Source organism: Perognathus longimembris, chromosome 1 (assembly GCF_023159225.1).
Source record: "Perognathus longimembris pacificus isolate PPM17 chromosome 1, ASM2315922v1, whole genome shotgun sequence".
Lineage (NCBI taxonomy): Eukaryota > Metazoa > Chordata > Mammalia > Rodentia > Heteromyidae > Perognathus > Perognathus longimembris.
In genome coordinates this window covers 162,943,240-162,963,703 of record NC_063161.1, presented here as the reverse complement: position 1 = coordinate 162,963,703, position 20,464 = coordinate 162,943,240, and the positions used below count along the sequence as shown (strand labels likewise).

The 20,464-nt window shown below is 46.8% G+C and overlaps 1 protein-coding gene across 1 annotated transcript in view; it reads right to left on the bottom strand.

Annotated features, from left to right (window-relative positions):
* Cacna1b (calcium voltage-gated channel subunit alpha1 B) overlaps window positions 1-20,464 on the bottom strand; it is a 165,556-nt gene that overhangs the window by 76,297 nt on the left and 68,795 nt on the right. The window contains exons 17-21 of the mRNA XM_048347216.1: window positions 18,825-18,892; window positions 16,878-16,984; window positions 13,138-13,200; window positions 8,864-9,685; window positions 7,983-8,200 (exon numbers count right to left, since the gene is read on the bottom strand). Coding sequence (XP_048203173.1) covers window positions 7,983-8,200; window positions 8,864-9,685; window positions 13,138-13,200; window positions 16,878-16,984; window positions 18,825-18,892 — 1,278 coding nt within the window. The remainder of the gene's footprint in view (window positions 1-7,982; window positions 8,201-8,863; window positions 9,686-13,137; window positions 13,201-16,877; window positions 16,985-18,824; window positions 18,893-20,464) is intronic.

Sequence of the window (20,464 nt, the reverse complement as noted above, 5' to 3'; positions counted from 1 at the left end):
TTAATTAAAACTGAAAAATTAAAATATAACACAATTTTTTAATATTATTGGAAGCAATGCCAAGAAGGGAACATGTAGCACTATTTCCATTAAAATTAAAAACACCTGCCAGCCGCTGGTGGCTGAAACCTGTAATTACCAGGAGGCTGAAATCTGAGGATCTCGGTTCAAAGCCAGCCTGGGCAGGAAAGGCCAGGAGACTCTTATCTCCAATTATCCACCAGAGAAATGGGAAGTGGCACTGTGGCTCAAGTGGCAAAGGGCTAACCTGAGCTGAAGAGCTCAGGGACAGCACCCAGGCCCAGAGTTCAAGCCCCATGACCCACAAAAAATAAATAAATAAAATAAAAACACCTTACTTATAAAGTCCATCATGAAGTTATGTAAATCTGAAATGAAAAGGCATATAACTAATAACATGTAAAGTATAATCAAAATGGAATTCTATTACAAATTTAAGATTATAAATATCTGAATATTGTTCTGCCACCAGGTATTACTGGTTAATTCTTTGGAAATTCTGAGGAAGTATGTATGTGCAGTGGATGTAGCTAGACATTCTAAAACTATCAATAAGTAAGAGCCTTGAACTAGATCCACAGAAGCAATATTGAATCAAATGCACACCATCAAAGTTGTTCTTCTACTAAGATTTCTTTTATGAAATATGTTTGATTGGTCTTTATTTAATGTCATATGTTAGCAAGACTATTGATGAGTATGCTGAGACTACTGTTATATATAGTGATAGATTAAGTAAATATAAAACTAAAAGGAAAAGGAAAGAGGAAAAGGCTCAAGTTAATCACCAAAGTTCCCATTCCCACTACAAGAAACTAAAAAAGAGGAGCAAGACAACCACAAAGCAAACAGAAATAGGAAAATAATAAAGAGGAGAAATCAAATTAGCACATAAAAATAATAGGTGAAAGTCAGTGAAACAAGAATCCAATATCCAATTAGCAAGCGTTCAGCAAAAATGACAAAGAAAATTAACAAACAGTCATCAAATATAACAAAGAAAAGAGAGAAGACAACACACTCCCAACATCAGAAATAAGGGGCTGTGACTACAGACTGCAGACAATACACAACTGTATACACAATGAATGTACACCACTTCCTCATAAAGCACAAACTATTATTCTCCCAGCACAAGTAGGTAACATAGCCTTGGAACTGTTAAATAATTTTTTTTCAGCACTAGGGAACTCAAAGTCTATTGCTTGCTATTCACCCACTCTACCACTTAAATCATGACCCCAGACCTATTTTAAAGCTTTCTGTTTATCATTATTCGTTAACACACTGAGCGTATTCATCAAAAGCAAGTGTTTTTGAGGAAACAGGGCCCAACAACTTCCTGATTCTATCATGAAAAGGTCAATCTCACTCAGAGTATCTGCACTTCTGGAGCATTATTATTATCAATTATTATTACCATTACTATTAACCTTACCATTACAATTATTTGAGATAAGGTCTCACTATATATCCCACATCGTCTCAAATTCCTAATCTTCCTGCCTCAACCTTTGGAGTGCTAGAATTATAAGCAAGGAAGTTAAATTTTTATTTTAAAATTCTCCCAACTAACTAGAACGACTCAGGAAGCTGAGATTTGATAATTGCAGGTTGAAGCCAGCCCAAGAAAAGGATCTAAGAGACTGCTACCTTCAATTGACTATAAAATACCAGACTGGAGGTATGGTACAACTGGTAGGGTACTAGTCATGAGAAAAACAAAGCTGAGAAGAAGCATGAAACCCTGAGTTTAAGCCATGGTGCCAACACATACACACACACACACGCATGCATGCACGAACGCACGCACACATGCAAATTAATCCCTTCCCCCAATGAAATTCAGCAAATTCTACTAAACATTTAAAGGAAAATTAATACCAATTCAACACCATTTACTCTGGGAAACAAAAGAGGGAATAATTCCATTAAATTAAAAACATTTTATCAATCAAATATCACTCTGATAGCAAACTAGACAAGAACAATAGTATTGCTTTAAAGAACAATATAACCTCATGACTTCGGAGATAACACTCCCCAAGAAAGTACTGATCCATATAAACAACCATATTAACAGAAGAAAATCTCCAAAATCAATTCAATTGAAACTGAAAATAATTTGAAAAAACTGAGCAACCACTTTGTGATAATTAAAAAAAAAAAACTCTTGGGAATATCAAAATGGAGATACAAAGGATAAAAGACAAATCAGTGCAAAAGCAATACTAACAAAACTATATGCTGTAAACCAACTATACAACTCATGGTGGGGGGTGGAGAGGGGAGAAGGCAGGGAAAAAATGAGGGAGGAGGTAACAAGTTGGATAAGAAATGTATACACTGCCTTACGTATTAAACTATAACCCCCCTGTACATCACTTTGACAATAAAGAAAGAAAGAAATTAAAAAATACTCTTGGAAAAAAGAGAAATTGAGAAGGAACTTCTTCAACTTGATAAAGAACATCTACCAACAAAATTATAACTGACATCACAAAACATGGTGAAAAATCAATTCATTCTTATGTGATAGTACTAGGGTATCAGTTCTCAGCATAGCTTTTAACATAGCACTGCACACCTCAGCCAGGACATGAAGAAAGAAAGAAGAAACAAAAGGAAAAACAAAACTGCTCATTCAGTTTATTCTCTCTGAAAAAAATTCCAAACAATCTATAAACATAGTCATGAAGAACATATAAGCTGAAGTTACATGATTTAATTATAATTTTGTTATAATGAAGACACCAAATATAAGATCTAAAGGGTATAATTTAGTACTCAGAGGGAAAATCAAACCTTATAGAATCTTATGATAAGAATTAAACAAAATATGCAACTAAAGCAGTTAAAAAGGACAAAATGAAACTAAAGAAACTTAGGAAAGAAGGTGGTGGCTCATGCCTATGATCCAAGATACTCTGGAGATCCAAGGATCACAACTCAAAGCCAGCCCAGGCAGGAAAGGCCATTAGACTCTTACCTACAATTAAGCAACAAATAATAGGAAGTAGAGCTGTGGCTCAAGTGGAAGAACACCAATCTTGGACAAAAAAACTCAATGATAGCATTTCAGGGCCAGCAACTCCCCCCCCCCAAAAAAAAGGTAGGAAATAAGTTATAAAGACAAAATGGAATGTAATTTTTTTAAAACAACCATGATAGAATTAATAAGTCTGTTAAGATACTATTTTTCATTTTATTAAAAAAATCTATAAAACATGTAAACCACTAAACTACTCAAAAAAGAGGACATTAGTAAATATATATACATATGTATGATTTTTTAAAATGACAAGAGGAATAGAACATTGAGCCAGAGGAAAACTAAAGAAAAACAAAAAACTAACAACAGGAACATAATATCTTTTTTTCTTTCTTTCTTTCTTTTTTTTTTTTTTGCCAGTCCTGGGCCTTGGACTCAGGACCTGAGCACTGTCCCTGGCTTCTTCTTGCTCAACGCTAGCACTCTAACACTTGAATCATAGCACCACTTCTGTTTTCTGTTTTTTGTTTTTTTTTCTGTTTATGTGTACCAATTATGTGTAACTCTCCCAGATGCAGGTATGTATTTTATCACTTGACTTGGTATAGGGTCTCTTGCTCTGAACACATTATTTAACTTTTCCTTCCTTTGTGCTTTGGCTAATGTCTGAGAAATTCTCCTTACCTGACTTATGTAACTAACCCCTCTGTACGTCACCTTTATAAGAACAATTAAAATTAAAAAAAAAACTAAAGCTACTCCTTTGCTTAAGTGTATGAAAATAAGATCAAATGGATAAATTCTGAGGAAAATATCCTATCTCAGGAGACTATGTTTAAAAAGACTAAAATCCAAAGAACTACCCTAAGAAACTAGACTACACATAGAATATTTCACAAGAGAATTCTCCGAAATATTTAAAGAACAAGTAATTCTAATACTACTTGAAATGTCTCAGAGCACAGAAAACACTCTGATTCTTTCCATGAACTAGTAATGTGTACATCCCACAAAACAGTTCTTCATTCAAGTAAAACTTTCCAGTACAGACCCCTAAGTTCCATAATGCCCAAACCTGGAAAAACTTCTATCACTCAGTTACTAGATTTCTTGATGATGTTTATGTAGGAAAATGTGTATGTCCCAACCTCAAAACAATGTTTTAGTATATGGAGGAAAAAAGTTTCGGGCAAGAGTACCAATTGAGTAGATTTTTAGAAACATTTATAGACATTTTTTTAAAAGCATAAAATTTCAATGAAGAAGGTATATAAAGCAATTGCTCATTAACAGTTATTTTAATGGTGATCATGAAAAAAATATGCTATGTCCTAATGTGCTAGACTGTGACTTTTCTGTGTTTAACTGTGCTTTATTTATATTTTATTAAATTGAGATTTCAAGTTGATATACTAAATACACTTCATTGCTATTTAAAATGATTCAAAAGGGCAAGAATATAGCTCAGTAGTAAAGTCCTTCTCCGGTTTTCTAGCCTCAGCACCATGAAAATGATATGAAAGAATGTAAAACATAAAATAAATAAAGGTTTCATTTGAAACAAGTGATTTTCAGGAATTGAATAATAAAGTTAAACAAGCTATAACTACAAGGCATTAACATCTAAACCTTGCAATGCTTAAACATAATTCAAAACAGCATCAGAACACCTCACTTAGAAAATATCAACCTTCTAGCTACTCAGGAGACTCAGATCTGAGTATCATAGTTCAAAGCCAGCCAAGGCATGAATGATAAGAGACAACACCCACACTCTGAGTTCAAGCCCAATACACACATGTACGCACACACACACACACACACACACACACACACACACACACAAATCAACCTAAAAGTCTTACATAAAATATTAAACAGAACCCAACAGCACACTAAAAATTAATATAATAACCAAAGGAGTCTTATTCTACAATTGCAAAAATGGTTCAGTATCAAGAATTTTACTGCCTATATAATTCCATATTCAACAGAAAAATATGATCTCTTTGAATGCTAAAAATACCTTCAAAAATTCAACATAATTGGAATTACTTGGTACTATAACATGATTTTATACACAGATTTTAGACATCCCTTCATGAGATACTTCCCAAACCAGAAACAAGGCATGCAAGGAATGGGTGGGTACCCAATGACTCCAGTATTAACCAAGAGTATATCAGCCAGTGCAATCAGACAAATAAATAATAATGAGGCCTTGACTTGGGAAAAAAGAGAACTATATTTATAGAATTTCTCTGGTAGAAATTTTGATAAGGTACTTGGAAAAAAAGAGAAGCAACACTAAAACTAATATAAAAATTTGAGGATTCAGAAAAATAGGAGCTTGATGCCATAAATTTTCAGTCTCAAATTTCATCATTTTTTGTTCTCTTCAGGGAACATTTCACATTCAAACTACAACATTCTACCCTCATCCCCAAAGTCCTACAGCCATCTTACAATGCAAAATGCATAATCTCCAGAAGTCCACAAAGTCTTAACAGCCCCAGCATTATTCAAAAGCCCAAGTTTAAAATTTCCTCCGGGAGCTAAAGCCTTTCTTAGACCTGAGCCCCAAGTAAAAAGTGAAACAAAGTTACACACTTCCAAAACATAATGAGACTGAATAAACAGCCCCATTCCAAAAGGGAAGAGTAAGAGCATAAAAAGGAGGATGGATGCAAAGCAAAATGGAAACCTAGCAGAAGGTTAGATCCTATAACTAGCTCTGTGTCCAGCATCAAGGCACTCCTGATGAGGTCCTAAGAGCTTAGCAGCCCCACTTCTCAGTTATCACTTGTGGGAAGGTAAAATGGTGGTCACTTTGAAGAGAGTTTGTACATTTCTTTAAAAATAAATAAATAAATCTTGGGCTGGGAATATGGCCTAGTGGTAAAGTGCTTGCCTTATATACATGAAGCCCTGGGTTCAATTCCTCAGCACCACGTATATGGTAAAAGCCAGAAGTGGCGCTGTAGCTCAAGTGGTAGAGTGCTAGCCTTGAGCAAAAAGAAGCCAGGAACAGTGCTCAGGCCCTGAGTCCAAGGCCCAGGCCTGATGCAACAAAACAAAAAATCTTACCATATAAATATTCAACTGTTTACCCAAAGTAGTTACAGAACATGTCAGTATATCCAAGTGGTCTAAGGCGCCAGATTCAAGTTCTCACTTCCCAAATTAGTTGTAAACAGGCCTACAAGAAATTTGAACATGGGGCTGGGGATATGGCCTAGTGGCAAGAGTTGCTTGCCTTGTGTACATGAGGCCCTGGGTTCAATTCCCCAGCATCACATATACAGAAAACGGCCAGAAGTGGCGCTGTGGCTCAAGTGGCAGAGTGCTAGCCTTGAGCAAAAAAGAAGCCAGGGACAGTGCTCAGTCCCTGAGTCCAAGCGCCAGGACTGGCCAAAAAAAAAAAAAAAAAGGAAATTTGAATATGAATGTCTATTTATAATTGCCAAAAGTGGAAGCAATAACAATATTCTTCACTAGGTGACTGGATGGACTAGATGGACTTTGGTCCATCTGTATAATTAACACTATAATCTAGTACTGAAAAGAAATGACGGATGCGGGCTGGGGATATGGCCTAGTGGCAAGAGTGCCTGCCTCATATACATGAGGCCCTGGGTTCGATTCCCCAGCACCACATATACAGAAAATGGCCAGAAGTGGCGCTGTGGCTCAAGTGGCAGAGTGCTAGCCTTGAGCAAAAAGAAGCCAGGGACAGTGCTCAGGCCCTGAGTCTAAGCCCCAGGACTGGCAAAAAAAAAAACAACAAAAAAAAAACACAAAAAAAAAAAAAAAAAAAGAAATGACAGATGAAACCACAAAATGAAATGGAGTAAGTGAAATGCTAAGTGGAAGAAACCACCTGAAAAGGTGGTTTCTGGAAAAGGCAAAATCAGAAGCAGTAAAAAGATCAGTGGTCTCCAGAAAGGATGATGGGCTATGGGAACAAAGGGGTCACGTGGGGTCTTGTGAACAAAAGCCAGGCTAATCCAGAGAGAAGAAAAGGAAGCTAGGAAAACAGACTTCCTGGTGCCCATGGGAAATGAACTAAGAATGGACCAGGATTATCTTTCTTTTGAGGAAACTGAGAATAAGGGAAGAGTGAGCAGCTACAGCCACCACCCTTCCAGGTCCACCGGGGATTGTGCCTGGTTGGGGCCCCAGTGAGAGACAATGTAAATGCAGAAGGGACAGGTATGTGAATGTGTGTATGGTGTAATGACTTCTGCAAACGTGGACATAATGTTCAGGACACCCAATCAAGCCAACCAGTTTCCTCCAGAACTCTGTGCTTTATGGCCTTCCCATGAGGTCCATCCTATCCCCCCTGGAATGTTTTCTCTGTACAGTTTCTGTGCTCATGAAGTATACACACACACACACACACACACACACACACACACATTTTCCCTACTACAGAAAAGCCACAACACTTGTCACTTACTACACAGCTTGTTCACCTTGCCCTCACTGCCTGCCCTCAGTTTATCTCATGTAGAAAGAGAAAAAAGCTCAGGAAAAGCACACATGAGCAACTAGGAGAAAGCTATGAGACCCACCCACCTCTTCCCCTACCAACTCTCAGACCCAGTCAAGCCCATGGCTACAGACCTTAGCAGCTTTTGTGCAACCATAAAAGGTTATGCCATTCTGCATACTGTGGTCTGTCTTTCTGGCAAGACTGTCCCTGTCTATTGTATTTTCCGCCCTCTCACACTCAGCCTGGAAGTAGCTGGAAACTCAAAGACATTTTTGAAAGCAGGGGAAAAATGGAGCTTAACCTACTGTTGCCTCCAGAGCACTAGAAAGTAAAGGGACCTCAAGGGACAGATGTTCACAGCAAAGGACTTTCTTTTCAGCTAGGAGAACAATTCATGGGTCCCCAGCAGCTGCATGGAGTCACAGAGATGATATAGCTGGGCCTGTGCCACTGGAACAGGAAGATACTCACTGGGAGCCACTGTGGTCTCCCCAGGAGGCCCTGTCAATGCCACTGGGATATGCACAGTGGTGCCAGGGTCTGAGGGTTGACTGCCCATTCGAGTGACATTCCGTTGGTTGTCCGCATCCTCTGGCTGTTCCTCCACCTTCTGGAGAGAGGTGCTGGGCAGTGTATGCACAGGACCCATGCCCGTCACACCACTGGCCTCCAGGCCACAGTGAGATTCCCTGAAACAGGAACAACACATCAGTCTGAGGCAAGGCTAAACCTATCAGTCTGCAAACATGCTCCTTCACCTCTGCCTCTGCCCAGACCAAGGAAATCTTGGACTATCTCCTCCACTGTTCTGGCACTTTGTAGTAGCCTCTACTGTCCTGTATACTTTTGTGTCTTTAGATCCAGAAGATAGGCAGGACACTAACTCATCTTTATGTTCATGGCAGAACCAGGTGCTTCTGGCATCACAGTACATATGTAGATCAGAACTGAATGCAGAATGAAGTGGTCTGGTCCCCAACAGCCCTCAGGTCCCCCATGACCCTCAGAACCACAGAGCCCTCAGGTCCCCACGGCCCTCAGGTCCCCCATGACCCTCAGAACCACAGAGCCCTCAGGTCCCCACGGCCCTCAGGTCCCCCATGACCCTCGGAACCACAGAGCCCTCAGGTCCCCACGGCCGTCACGTCCCCACAGCCTTCGTCCCCCATGACCCTCAGAACCACAGAGCCCTCAGGTCTCCACGGCCCTCAGGTCCTCCACAGCACTCAGTTCCCCGCGGCCCTTCCCTACAGCCCTCAGGTCCCCTACAGCCCTCAGGTCCCCGCGGCCTTCAGGTCCCCTACAGCCCTCAGGTCCTCCACAGCTCCCAGGCTTCTCCCACGATTCCGTACTTGGGCTGGTGGTTCCGGACTTCCTTGTCCCCTCCTGCGCCTGCGCGCTCTGCCTCCTTCTCGGCTGCCTCCGCGGCTTCCTTCCCAGGAGTCTCCGGCGGCTCTGGCGCAGGCAGCGCCCTGTGCCGCCCGCGATGCCGCCGCCCGGGCTCCTCGCTGCTCTCCGCTTCCCGGGCGCGCGGGCCGCGGTGCCGTGGTCGTCGCTCGCTCTTGGCCGAGGACGCCGCACCGTCCTTGCCCGCGTCCGGGCCGTGCCGGTGGGCGCGGTGGCGCCGGGGCTCTCGCTCGGCAGCCTCCTCCGGAGAGCCACGCCGGTGGTGGCGCCGGCAGCCCTCAGGGCCCGGGCCACGGCCCCGCTCGCCTCGCGCCTCCAGGCCACCAGCGGTCTCCTTGCCGCGGCGCGGGCGTGGCCGCTCCTCCCGCACGGGCTCCTCTCGCGCCACCGGCTCCGCACCCTCCGTCTTAGGGACGTCAGCCCGGTCCAGCTCGCCGGCCGCAGGGCCGGGGGCTTTTTCCCGGTCACGGTGCCGGTGGTGTCGGCGCGGCGGCTCGGGGTCCGCGGCCGCCCCGGCCTCGGGGCCCTCGGGCCGGGCCCTGTTCCCCTCGGGGCCGCGGGGCCCATCCCGTCCCGGCTCCACCACTAGTGGCCGGTCCAGGTGCGTCTTCATGTCCGGGCGCAGGCGACGCGCGGAGGCGAAGCGCAGCCGCTCCTCGGGGTCCAGCTCGCTGTACAGCGCCTCGCAGCTGGCGCGCAGGTTCTGCAGCCGCAGCTGGCTGGCCCGCTGCTCCCACACCGAGCGAGCCCGGGCCGCGCTCTGCTGCCTGCGGGGAGACGGGAGTGCTGCCCACCGGCCTCCAGGAAGCCCCAGATGGACACGCAATGAGGATGGCAGGGTTGGCGGGGAGCAAAGGGGGTCGCGAGGCCCAATACCCAGGGAGTGGGGATCCAGCCCCCTCTCCCCTGCAAACAACAGCACTGGGCTGTCTGAGCAGCCCTGGAGGCCACCCCAGCATGACTCAGGGTCCAGGACAGGGGGAATGGTAGGCACCCGCAAGAGTTAGCAGAACGGCTTCCTGAGCACATGAGCAGCCTGCCAGAAAGACTAGAACAGAGGGGAGGGAGGGGTATGCTCCCAGTGGAGAAGGGCTGAGGAAGCTTTGTAAGGGCACAGGCCCTTATTTTAGCATTAGAGCAGAGAAGTCCCAGGAGAGACCAGGTAAGTGCCAGGAGGTGCCCACTTTGCAAAGCTGTTTCCCTGTGGCATCTCCCAGGAAAAAAAAAAGCCACGTATCAGAAGGAAGCTCAGGAAGAGGCAGGTGTAGACACAGACAGAGCCAAGTGAGCATCTGGCCCTTTCAGGGGCAAAGAGAGCTTCAGCTACTCCCAGATGTGGTCTGGCCCTGACTGGACAGCTGCTGCTGGGCTCAATGAGCAGGAGCCCAGAAGTCATGTCCTCCAGAGGCAACAGTGCTCTCCTCTCTGGTGGCTCTGTGGAGCCCTCTTTCAAGCAGAACACAATGAGACATGGCCCTTGGGGCTCCAGTACCAAGGGTGGCCAGTGGTCTAGCTCAGCCTGCACTGAACAGACTAGGGAAAACTTGGCTCTCCCCTATAGCCTCACTAATCCAGACATCTCCGGCTCCCCATGTCATATGTGGGACTTCAACAGCTCAGGGTACATGGGAGGCCCCTTGCATTTTGGGCTCTTTGCTGAATAAGACCACCAAAGCTCCAAGTACTCCAAGTCCCACATCATGTGTGGCCAGACCCTTATCTCCAGCCTCTGGAAAATCCTGTCCTTCAGGACAGCTTTGGAGTAGCATCAGCACTTTGGGTTCCATCCACACCTACCAAATCCAGCCCTTATAACCACCTCTAAGACAAGAGCTTCCCCTATGCCCATTCCACAGCTGAGGCCTACAAAAAAGATACAACTTGCTTAGGATCTGCAATAAGTCACTAATGGAATCAGCATGCAGGGAAGAAGGGAAGAAGTGTCTGGAAAAGAAGCAAAGCTTGACCAGACCCCAACTTCCCTAAAGCACATGGTCAGCTGCATCTGTAGAGGCCCAGGTCAGCCACCTACATGGATAGAATCAGCTGGGTATAAGGGAAGCCCAGTTCTTTCAAATAGCCTATCCAAGACAGGTGGACAGCAAATCCTGTGTGGGTCTGGTATGAGAAGCCACTTCACCTTTCAAGTCTAAAGGCAAAAGAACTCAGTGCCTGCAACTACCTCACTTGGGAGCTCAGGCAGGACTGATAGGGTGACACAAGAGCATTTGCTGCTTCACAACCTCAATTACCACCTATTACCTGAAGCAACAAAGCTGTGCCTCGGGTGCATACTCCCCAGTGTACCCTACAACAGACCACAGGGTCATGCCACTTCTATGTAGGCCCGTCTTTCAACAACACTGGATGAGTGCAATGCAAGAGAGCCACTGGGAACAGAAGCACTGGGAGAGCTGGTGGCTTGTCAGTCTCTGGCCTCTTGATGAGTCCAGAAGCCTAGGATGAGCCTAGACTCTGAACAGGGAGGTGGCTCATTCAGACAAAGCCATTGCCTGCGGCTAGCATCATAGTTCCCTGTTGGGGAAGTGGGCAGTAAGGCAATGGATATGTGTCCTGATGGCTGGAAGTTCAGGCCCTGTAGCACAAAGCAGAATGGGGTCTAGACTACAGTCCCTGGCAGAGCCTTGCCCCGGGAACCACCTTGAGTACAGAAGAGACCAGCTTGCCCATGGGGCTAAGGAGCACCACAGAGCTGGCAGGATCAAGATACTGGCCAGCTGTGCCAGTGCTGCCTGCCCACAGACATCAGTCACTGTGACCTCTCCCCCAGGCCCATTGCTCTCTGGGTCTGTCTGCTACTCTGGGCCTTGATATCATTAGATATCATGTATGATGCATAATCAAATATCATGTGTGCAACTACCCATAACCCAGCATGGATCACTGGGCTCTCTGGTTGGATATGAATGTATGTAACTGCTTCTCCTCCCTGCTGGCATCTGAGTCATTGTCTTCTTGCCCTGGTCTTGTGTATTGCTTTTTCTGACACATAAACCCCACTGACCTTTGCCCAGTGTGACCAGCACGGGCTTCTTACCCCCACCCCTATCCTTAAAAGTAATTCCATAGCCTAAGAATGACAGCCAAACTACTCTTAATTACAACACAGGGACTTGTAATTCTACTTAAAGGCCTTAAAGAGTCACAGACAAGAGCCACTCCTGTGATGTCCAGGCCCCAGTTTACAGGTACAAACCTAGCCATGTGAGGGAGAACAGCTCACCCATGTGACTCAGGCCCTATGGACAACTACAGGCCTCAGAAAAGTCTCAAAGGTCTGAAGCCATGCTGTGAGTTCTCTGAGCAAAACCTGCCAGCCATCTATGGCTACTAACAGTGTGAAGCAGCCCTGATGTACACCTCACACACTGGCAACTCCATGGTGTGCTCCCATCCATGCCTCATCTCTACCATGTGAGTGAGGTGGTCAGGATCCAACATGCTTTCTCACCCCATGAGCTATCAGCAGCAGCCTAGTGCTGGTGGGAAAACTGAGCTCACTCTGCTCCTGCTGAGGAGGTACACAAGGCAGACAGGGAACACAGTAAGGGACATCTAGCCATGCCACCAGAGGGCTCCACTGCACTTGACCATCTCAGTGATTGCACCTTCAGGGCCTGGGCCCATCCTCTAGGGAAGATTCCTGGGGACAAGCCACCCCAAAGCATATGTCCAGAAGGAGGTGCTCAGGGAGAAAGCAGCTTGGGATTTCCATGACCTCCTCTCCCCCTGGCTTATGTACCACAAGCTCCAGAAGCTCTGCTAGTGCTAGAATAACCATTCACATGTTCCTCTCAAGTAAGAGAGGCTAGGAAGAACCCTTGTGAACTCTCTCTGTCATCCCCATCCACAGGGCCCTGGCTGCACAGGAACCACAGGAGGCCTGAGCCCACAGCACCCCGTCTACCCGGAAAAGCAGATGCATCTGACACACAAATGACTTCACACAACAGAGAGCAGGCAAGAGGACAGAGATTGGGGTGGGGAGGCAGAATGCTGAGCTCTTTCTGAGCTGGGCCTGTGAGCAGGCTTTGGGGACATCAGGGAGTGTGCCCACCATCCCCCGCCCAGGCCACAGAGGCCTGGAGCCACCCATGAAGCAAATGACTCAGGTGGGAAAGCAGTTAGGAGTGGAGGGAAGGTGTGTGCATGTAGTCATTATGGAGCCACGGATGGAAATCGTAGCAGAGTGACTCACGGTGAGTTTACGCTGGAGACAGATGAGCTGCGAGATACAGTACCTCGAGTTTGCTTTACAAAACTGCACATGCAAGAAATAAAACATAAATAAGAGTGAGAAAAACAGAGAGGGATTTCTAAGAGACATTAGTGACACTCAGGCACCATGTCAGTGTGTGCATAGACTGCAGTGCACATCTGTCAGATAGGCACTGGCCAAGACTCTGGGGCAAAAGGTAAGAACCAGTTCCTTATGCATAGAAAAGTGAGTGAAGCCAACTCCACACTGGCTGGGAGATGAGACGATTCTCTCAGGTGCCATCCATAACCTCAGCTCAGGTCACACTGCCTAGAGAGGGAGCAGGATTGTGAGGAGCCTAGGCTAGATTTCCTGCAATTCTAGGGACCTTGGTCCCTGGGCAGACTGAACCTTGGTCCCTGACCTTGGAAGGCACTCAACAAGCATAGGAGACAACAGTGCCCTTACCTGCAGTGCTGCCTAGTGTCCTCTCACCTACCCCACCTGCCTTCCCTGTGAGCACCTGATCCAGCCCAACAAAGAAAAAACAAAATTCTCTTTACAGCCATTTCCTTTTCATATTGGCTTCATGAGGAGGGCTAGGTGGTTTCCAGTACCCCTTCACAAAGCGGAGGGGTCTCTGCACAACTGTAAAGAATTCAGAGAAGCTGAGATTTCTACAAGCTCCACTCTAAACAGATACATGTGTGAGAATGTGAATTATGTGAGATGAGTGTGTGATGTGTTATACATGGCTGTGAGTATACTGAAAAGAGTCTCTGAGAGGTTTATATGACTTTGGCTGTGTGTGAGAGTAAGATTATGTGAAGGTGTGAGATCACAACTGAGAGATTGTGTCTGTGATTGTGAGAAGTGAGGTTACATATGAATTTGTTACTGTATGTGAATATTTGAATGTATATAAGGATGTATGAAATAGTGTATGCAAGATTGTGAATGTATGGTATGTGTGAGAGACTGTAAGTATAAAACCGAGACTCTGAGTAGGAAGGAATATGAGATTGTGTGTGTGAGATTGAGTGCATGTGAACTGTGAGTATGGAACTAAGAATGTGAGGCTGTGAGTGAGCATAAGATTGTGTGAGATTGTGAGTGGACATAAGAGTATGTGTTTGTTTGAGATTGTGGCTCTCAACTCTAAGCCTAGCTACTCAGAAGGCTGAAATATGAGGATCATGGTTCAAAGCCAGCCTGGGCAAAAAGTATGTGAGACTTTTATCTCCAATAAACTACTCAGAAAATGCCGGAAGTGGCACTGTGGCTGAAGTGGCAGAGTGCTATCCCTGAGCACAAAGAGGTTGAGGGACAGCACCCTGGCCCTGAATTCAAGCCCCAGGACTGGCCAAAAAAAGAAAAAAAGAAAGAAAAGATCATAACTAAGAATGAGACTGTGGCTGAGTGTGAGATTTTGAGTATGAAATTGTGTATGAGTTTGTGCTGGCATTCAAAAGCCAGGGTAAGGACAAGAATGCCACAACAGACAGACCTAGGAAGATGGCACTGAGCTTAGTGTTCCCCTCCCAGGCCCTAAAGGAATTGCTGAGGTGGGGGCCACACAGCTGTCCACTGCAGGATGTCAACATGATTATATTGTCCAGAGCACTATGGACGATGAGGGCCTGCTCAGTATTAGAGGTCTCACATAACGTCCCAGGAGAGCTTCCATGGTGCTGAGGTGGCACAACTATGGGGATCGGTGCTAGGGTTCTTGGGTGGAAGGTAGTGTTCTCCTCAGCCCATAACACAGGCCACAGGAATGAACATCTAGATAGCTGTCAAACCTCTGAGATCTTAGCATAACCACAACAAGCAGAAGGAGCAGTGGCTTCACACTGTACCACGCACCTAGGGATAAGTCTCACTCCATGTGGGGGGTCTTCCCTTATGCCCAGGAGATTGGCTCCATTGGCAAACCACACCAGTATACCAACTATTACACAGAGCCAAGACCCACAGCTGTACCCCAAGGCAGAGGCTGCATGGCCCTCACTGACCAAAGAGAGGGTACATTGGCACTAGTCATGTGAGTGAGAATGACTGACCTAGGCCACTGCCCTTCCTGAGTATGAGGGCTATGACACTGGATCTAGAATGGACACCTCACTCAGGACCTGCATGTAGAACATCTATAGGAGAAAATAAGCACTTCCCCCACCTAGAAACTACCCTGATCAGCAGCCAGTGCCATGTGTCACCGTGCCCTAGGATCTTCCACCTGAAACAGCATCTCCAAGCAGACCACAGTGGGACAGGACCATGGAAGCGGGGGTTGTAGTGCCTGGGCCTCATTTTTCAGTGGTCTGACACAGTCTCTTGGGCTGTGCCAAAGAACCTACCATCCTCTTGTCTGAGGCCTCGGCTCAAATGGGAGTGGACACCCTATTGCACACTCTCAAGAGTGGCAACCCTGGAGGTAACAAAAGCCAAGGGAAAACAAAAAACTCACCTCCTGGAAAAGCAGAGAAGCCAAGTGCTAAAAAGAAACTACAGGCAGAACAAGCTGAATGCTCACCTACAACCTTCTCTAGAAGAGACTGCCATGGGCTTTCAAAGCTTATGTGAAGAGCAGGAGAGGGACATCTGCCAGGTCACAGCAACCTCAGGATCAAGTTACTGAAGTAAATTGACCAACTGACTAATAATGGAAAACAGGATTGAGTACAGAGCCTCTAGCAGCTGCTGAGACTGCCACAACCCTGGCCTGCCTAGCTCCCTCCCTAGGGCTGCAGCCATTTGCAGCTGATTCTTCCCAGGCCAACACTTCTTGCTTTGTTTAGATCCTCTGCAAATGCCATCTCCCTGGATGTCTCCAGGCAGAAACAAGGCCACTATGGGTACACACACCCATACACACTTATGTGCATATGAACACAACCCATCAACTCACATACCCCACACACTCATCCATGTGCCAAGGCACACACTTAGCAGTGAAAGCATATGCCAGCATTATGAGCCTCTGGCTGTGCTTGGCACCATGTCTCAATGTCTATAGGAAGGAAGAGCCATCAGCTGAGGAGCCCAGAGCCTGCAGTAGCAGCCTGAGTAAAGCATGTGGTAGCACAGGCGTGCAGCTGCAGAGCTGGCAGCCAGCAAGGAGTACCTTTGCTCTCACGGTGCACATTGACCAAGCCATGTGCTAGACCATTTTTCCTCCTAAAAGCTAAAGTCTCTCAATGTCCTTTACCATTCAAGCTTCAACACTGTGCCTGAGGCCCACTGGATGGCAGGGCTGCCCTAAACCTACCCTTCCTTTCTCATCAGAAATCTAGATGCCAAACACTTGAAAAGATGTTTCTGGAAGAACTACTACATCTTCTGGGTGGCTAAGGTGCCATTCAGAAGATGTTTTGACTCACATGACATGAAGCTGTATATAAAACTAGCATGCTGATTTCTTACCACTGACTCCTGGATTTTGCCTAGAGAGGGGTTCTGGGGCTACCCTGTGACCATCCAGGGGTCAGTACAATGACCCAGCCCATCTTATCCAATAGGAGAGCTGCACTCATCATCCCCTGCCCATATGCAGGTAGGAGAAAGCTACAGAGCCTGTCTAGATGAGCCCTTCACTCCAGCTCCTCTTGATAGAGTTCCAGGGGAAGGCTATTTCATCAAAAGCCCTGGCTCTGAGGAGGCCTTTGGAGGGTCCTGGTGTGGCCCAGCCATAGACCTTGCTGCTGCCAATGCCACCCTCAGGCTCTGCCCCAGGGCCTTACGCAGCAATGGAGATGTTGGCAGCAGACATGGGACTGACTTCAGCCACTTCTTTGGCCTTCTGCAGAGCAAGCTTCTGATTGGCAGCTTCTTCCATCTCTTCTTCATCCTGTTTGAACAATGGAAGCATCTGTCTCCACAGGGTACTGCAGTTACTCTTAGCTATTCTTCCTAAAGCTTCTGTGCCCCTTCTGCCCTTGCATTGTGGGGAAGGACAGCCACCCCCCACAGGGAATATGGCTAACTAGGGCCTACCACACAAACTCTCTGGTACCCTTCAGTGACTTGACTTCCATGGCTGTGACACAAAGGTGACAGTCCTCAAGTGTCATGCTTCAGTACCATCAAACTTGTACCCTCTCCAGTGTGTTCACCAGACAGTGGCCCAATGCCTATGTCTGTACACTGATCTATTCCTGAGACCTAGCCAGTGAAAACTGACTGCCTGGACATTTCTGCCACTTTATACAATGTACTTCACACTTGCCTGTCAAAAGCAAATCTGTCTCTCCTCCTACCCCTCAGCTCATAGGAGAACAAGAGGGGGCAGGAGTGGACTGCTGCACCCTCTGGCTATACTGGCCCAGTAGGACCCACCAATATGCCACCAGGAGTTTCCCAGTGGGATCATATGCTACCTTCAAGCTCTTCTGTGGGACCCCACTAGATGACATCACCCACCCATCCTTAGCAGCATCTGTGAAGTTCCACATGGCTTTCTGCCAACAGAATGAGATGTATGTGTATATAAACACACATAAAAACTCATGTGTGCATGTGCAGACATCTACCCAGGGAGAGGAACAGATCAAGATAGACCCTCAAGCAGTTTCAGATCACTAAGCACAACTAGTAAGTTGTGTTCTGGGGTTCTGGATCAACAGCTTCATGAAGTACAGGGACACAGGAGAAACGAAGACACGTGACGCAGAGATCACAGCAGGAGAACACTCAGGTATACAGGCCATTTTGTGCCTAAGGGCAGAGAATGTGCACAGGAGCACTGTAGCATGGCACATTCCCTGCCAGGTGGCAGCACTAGCCATGCTAGAGCCAAGGGCTTGATTCAAAGTACAAGCCTGAGGGCAAGGGGTGGGGGGGTGGGGGGAGGTAGAGCTGGCAGCACAATGTCCCAGGGCTCAGAGATGAGAGTGACCAGGTAGGGAGCTGTGTCCTCTGGAAGGAAACCACAGAGGGAGATGTGTATAATTGAGCCACCTGCTGGGCTCAGGAATGAGAGATAAATATTAAATGGTCCCTGCTGAGTTCTGCTAGAAGTTACTGTCATGCTGTGGCATGGGTGTGTAGAGATGGGGATACAGGCTATTTCTCTGGGCTTCAGTCAAGCCTCACATCTGCGGCTAACACAAGTGTCTCCTTTCACTGTCCTTTCAGTTCTTTGGAGTAGCACAATTCCAGGGCCCACCTCAGGCATCCTCTTGTCTCTGTGGCAACTCCTGCATGCATCACACACCTACAACAATGACCGGCGAACCATGGGGCTCCTTGCTCCTGCAGCTGGGGGAGCTCTCTCTAGTCCGTGCTCTCTCTGGCAGTGCTATCATGTGCTGCTTCAGACACTCTACCTTGTTGGCCAGCCAAAGCCTCCCTGGGAGCCTGACCCAAGTGTGGGTCTGCAGACCTGGCCACATCTTGTGTGCTTCTGTAGCTACAACCCACCCCCCATACCCTGATCCACATGTGGGTCTGCAGACCTGGCAACATCTTGTGGGCTTCTGTAGCTACAACCCCCCCCCCCCCCACCAATACCCTGAGCCCATATTAGCCTCTGTTTGCTCAGGACTTTGAGGAGACTCCCCTGGACAGTGTTCATATGGAGCACAACCCAGGAGCTGGCCCTCTTCATGACCCTGCAATTTCATTTAGCATGACCTGGACTAGCCCCCCAGCCTTCCTGGCACCCAGGCTTAAGTGGTGTTCTTACCTACCTTGGTTAACTCCTGAGCATTAGCAAGGTTGTCCACAGCAATGGCCAGAAAGACATTTAGCAAGGTGTCTGGTCAGTTCCAGCTAAGGAAAGGAGTCCTTAACTAACACCATCCCACACAGCGATACAAAGTTTCCCATGAGACAGAGGCCCCATCTCCCTAAATTAGTCTTCAGTCCCCTTCCCTTCCCTTCTGAGATACCACTGCAGCCACTCGGGGGCATGGTGGCTCCTGTCCTCATCAAATTAGACAGAGGTGTCTAATAAATCAACTTCATCTCATACAGCCCAAACTCTCTTAAAGAACATGTAGACTCTTCTTGCTCCAGCTCTTTGTGGCTAAAATTCTATACCAATTTAAGTCAATTTGCCTTTGCCTCCTAAAGAGGGCACTGGTCTCTACCCCAATCTCTCCCATGCTATGGCCAGCACAAGAACCCTTGAAACAAACATCTCCTGCTTTCATAGGCTCCAGTTGTGGATCCACCACCCTCTAGAGACTATGAACAGATCCTAACAAAGCTGGTGACAAACACACAAACCCAGCCATCTCCCAGGCTGCAGCTCCAAGGCTAGGCTCACAGACACTTCCATGTCTTTCCTCTCCCTTCATTTTACTTCCTATCCCAACACCCCTATCCCTGAGCACCCGTTCCTCAAGGTGCCCCCTAGGAACATGCCCTCAGGTGTTAGGAGGGTATGCACAGTAGTTTGTGTTTAGCATTGATCCCCTTCCTGATCCCGGTACACTCAGCACTTTTTTTTTTTTTTTTTGACAGTCCTGGGCCTTGGACTCAGGGCCTGAGCACTGTCCCTGGCTTCTTTTTGCTGAAGGCTAGCACTCTGCCAATGTGAGCCACAGTGCCACTTCTGGACTTTTCTATATATGTGGTGCTGAGGAATCGAACCCAGGGCTTCAGGTATACGAGGCAAGCACTTAACCACTAGGCCATATTCCCAGCCCTAGGCAGCACTTCTTTAGATAGGAGGAAGCCAGCTGGGCACTGGTGGCTCACACCTGTAATCCTAGCTGTTCAGGAGGCTGAGATCTGAGGATCTTAATTCAAAGCCAGCCAGTGAGACTCTTATCTCTAATTAACCCTCAGAAAATTGGAAGTGGAACTGTGGCTTAAAGTGGTAGAATGCTAGCCTTGCAAAAACAGCTCAGGGACAGTGCCCAGGGCCCTTTTAAAAAAAAAAAAAAAAAGAGGAGGAGGACGAGGAGGAGAAAAAAGAAAAGAAGCCACAGCCACAAAGGGTCACACTAGGTGCTGTTGACCCTTGTAAGGGTCAAGCCCTGCAGTTCTCCCTTCTAAGTTCTACTTGGTCCCAATCACCTTTCCTCGACCACTCCCCTGGGGTCCTGCCTGTAGGCTGCTAGGCCTCACAGACCCATCCTCCAAAGCCCAATAGATATACCTGCTTCTGCCCCAAGGCCCTGAAGCAAAGCTCACTGCCACCCTCCACAAGGGCCTTGCTCTGCATCTCTTCCAGAGCTTTATTTTCAGCAGGGGAGGATTTTTTCAGTACTCAGAACTGAAACTTACTAAATTCAATCTAATAAAAATGAAAACCTGCCAGGTGCTAATGGCTCATACCTGTAATCCCAGCTAATCAGGAGGCTAGGATCTGAAGACTGTG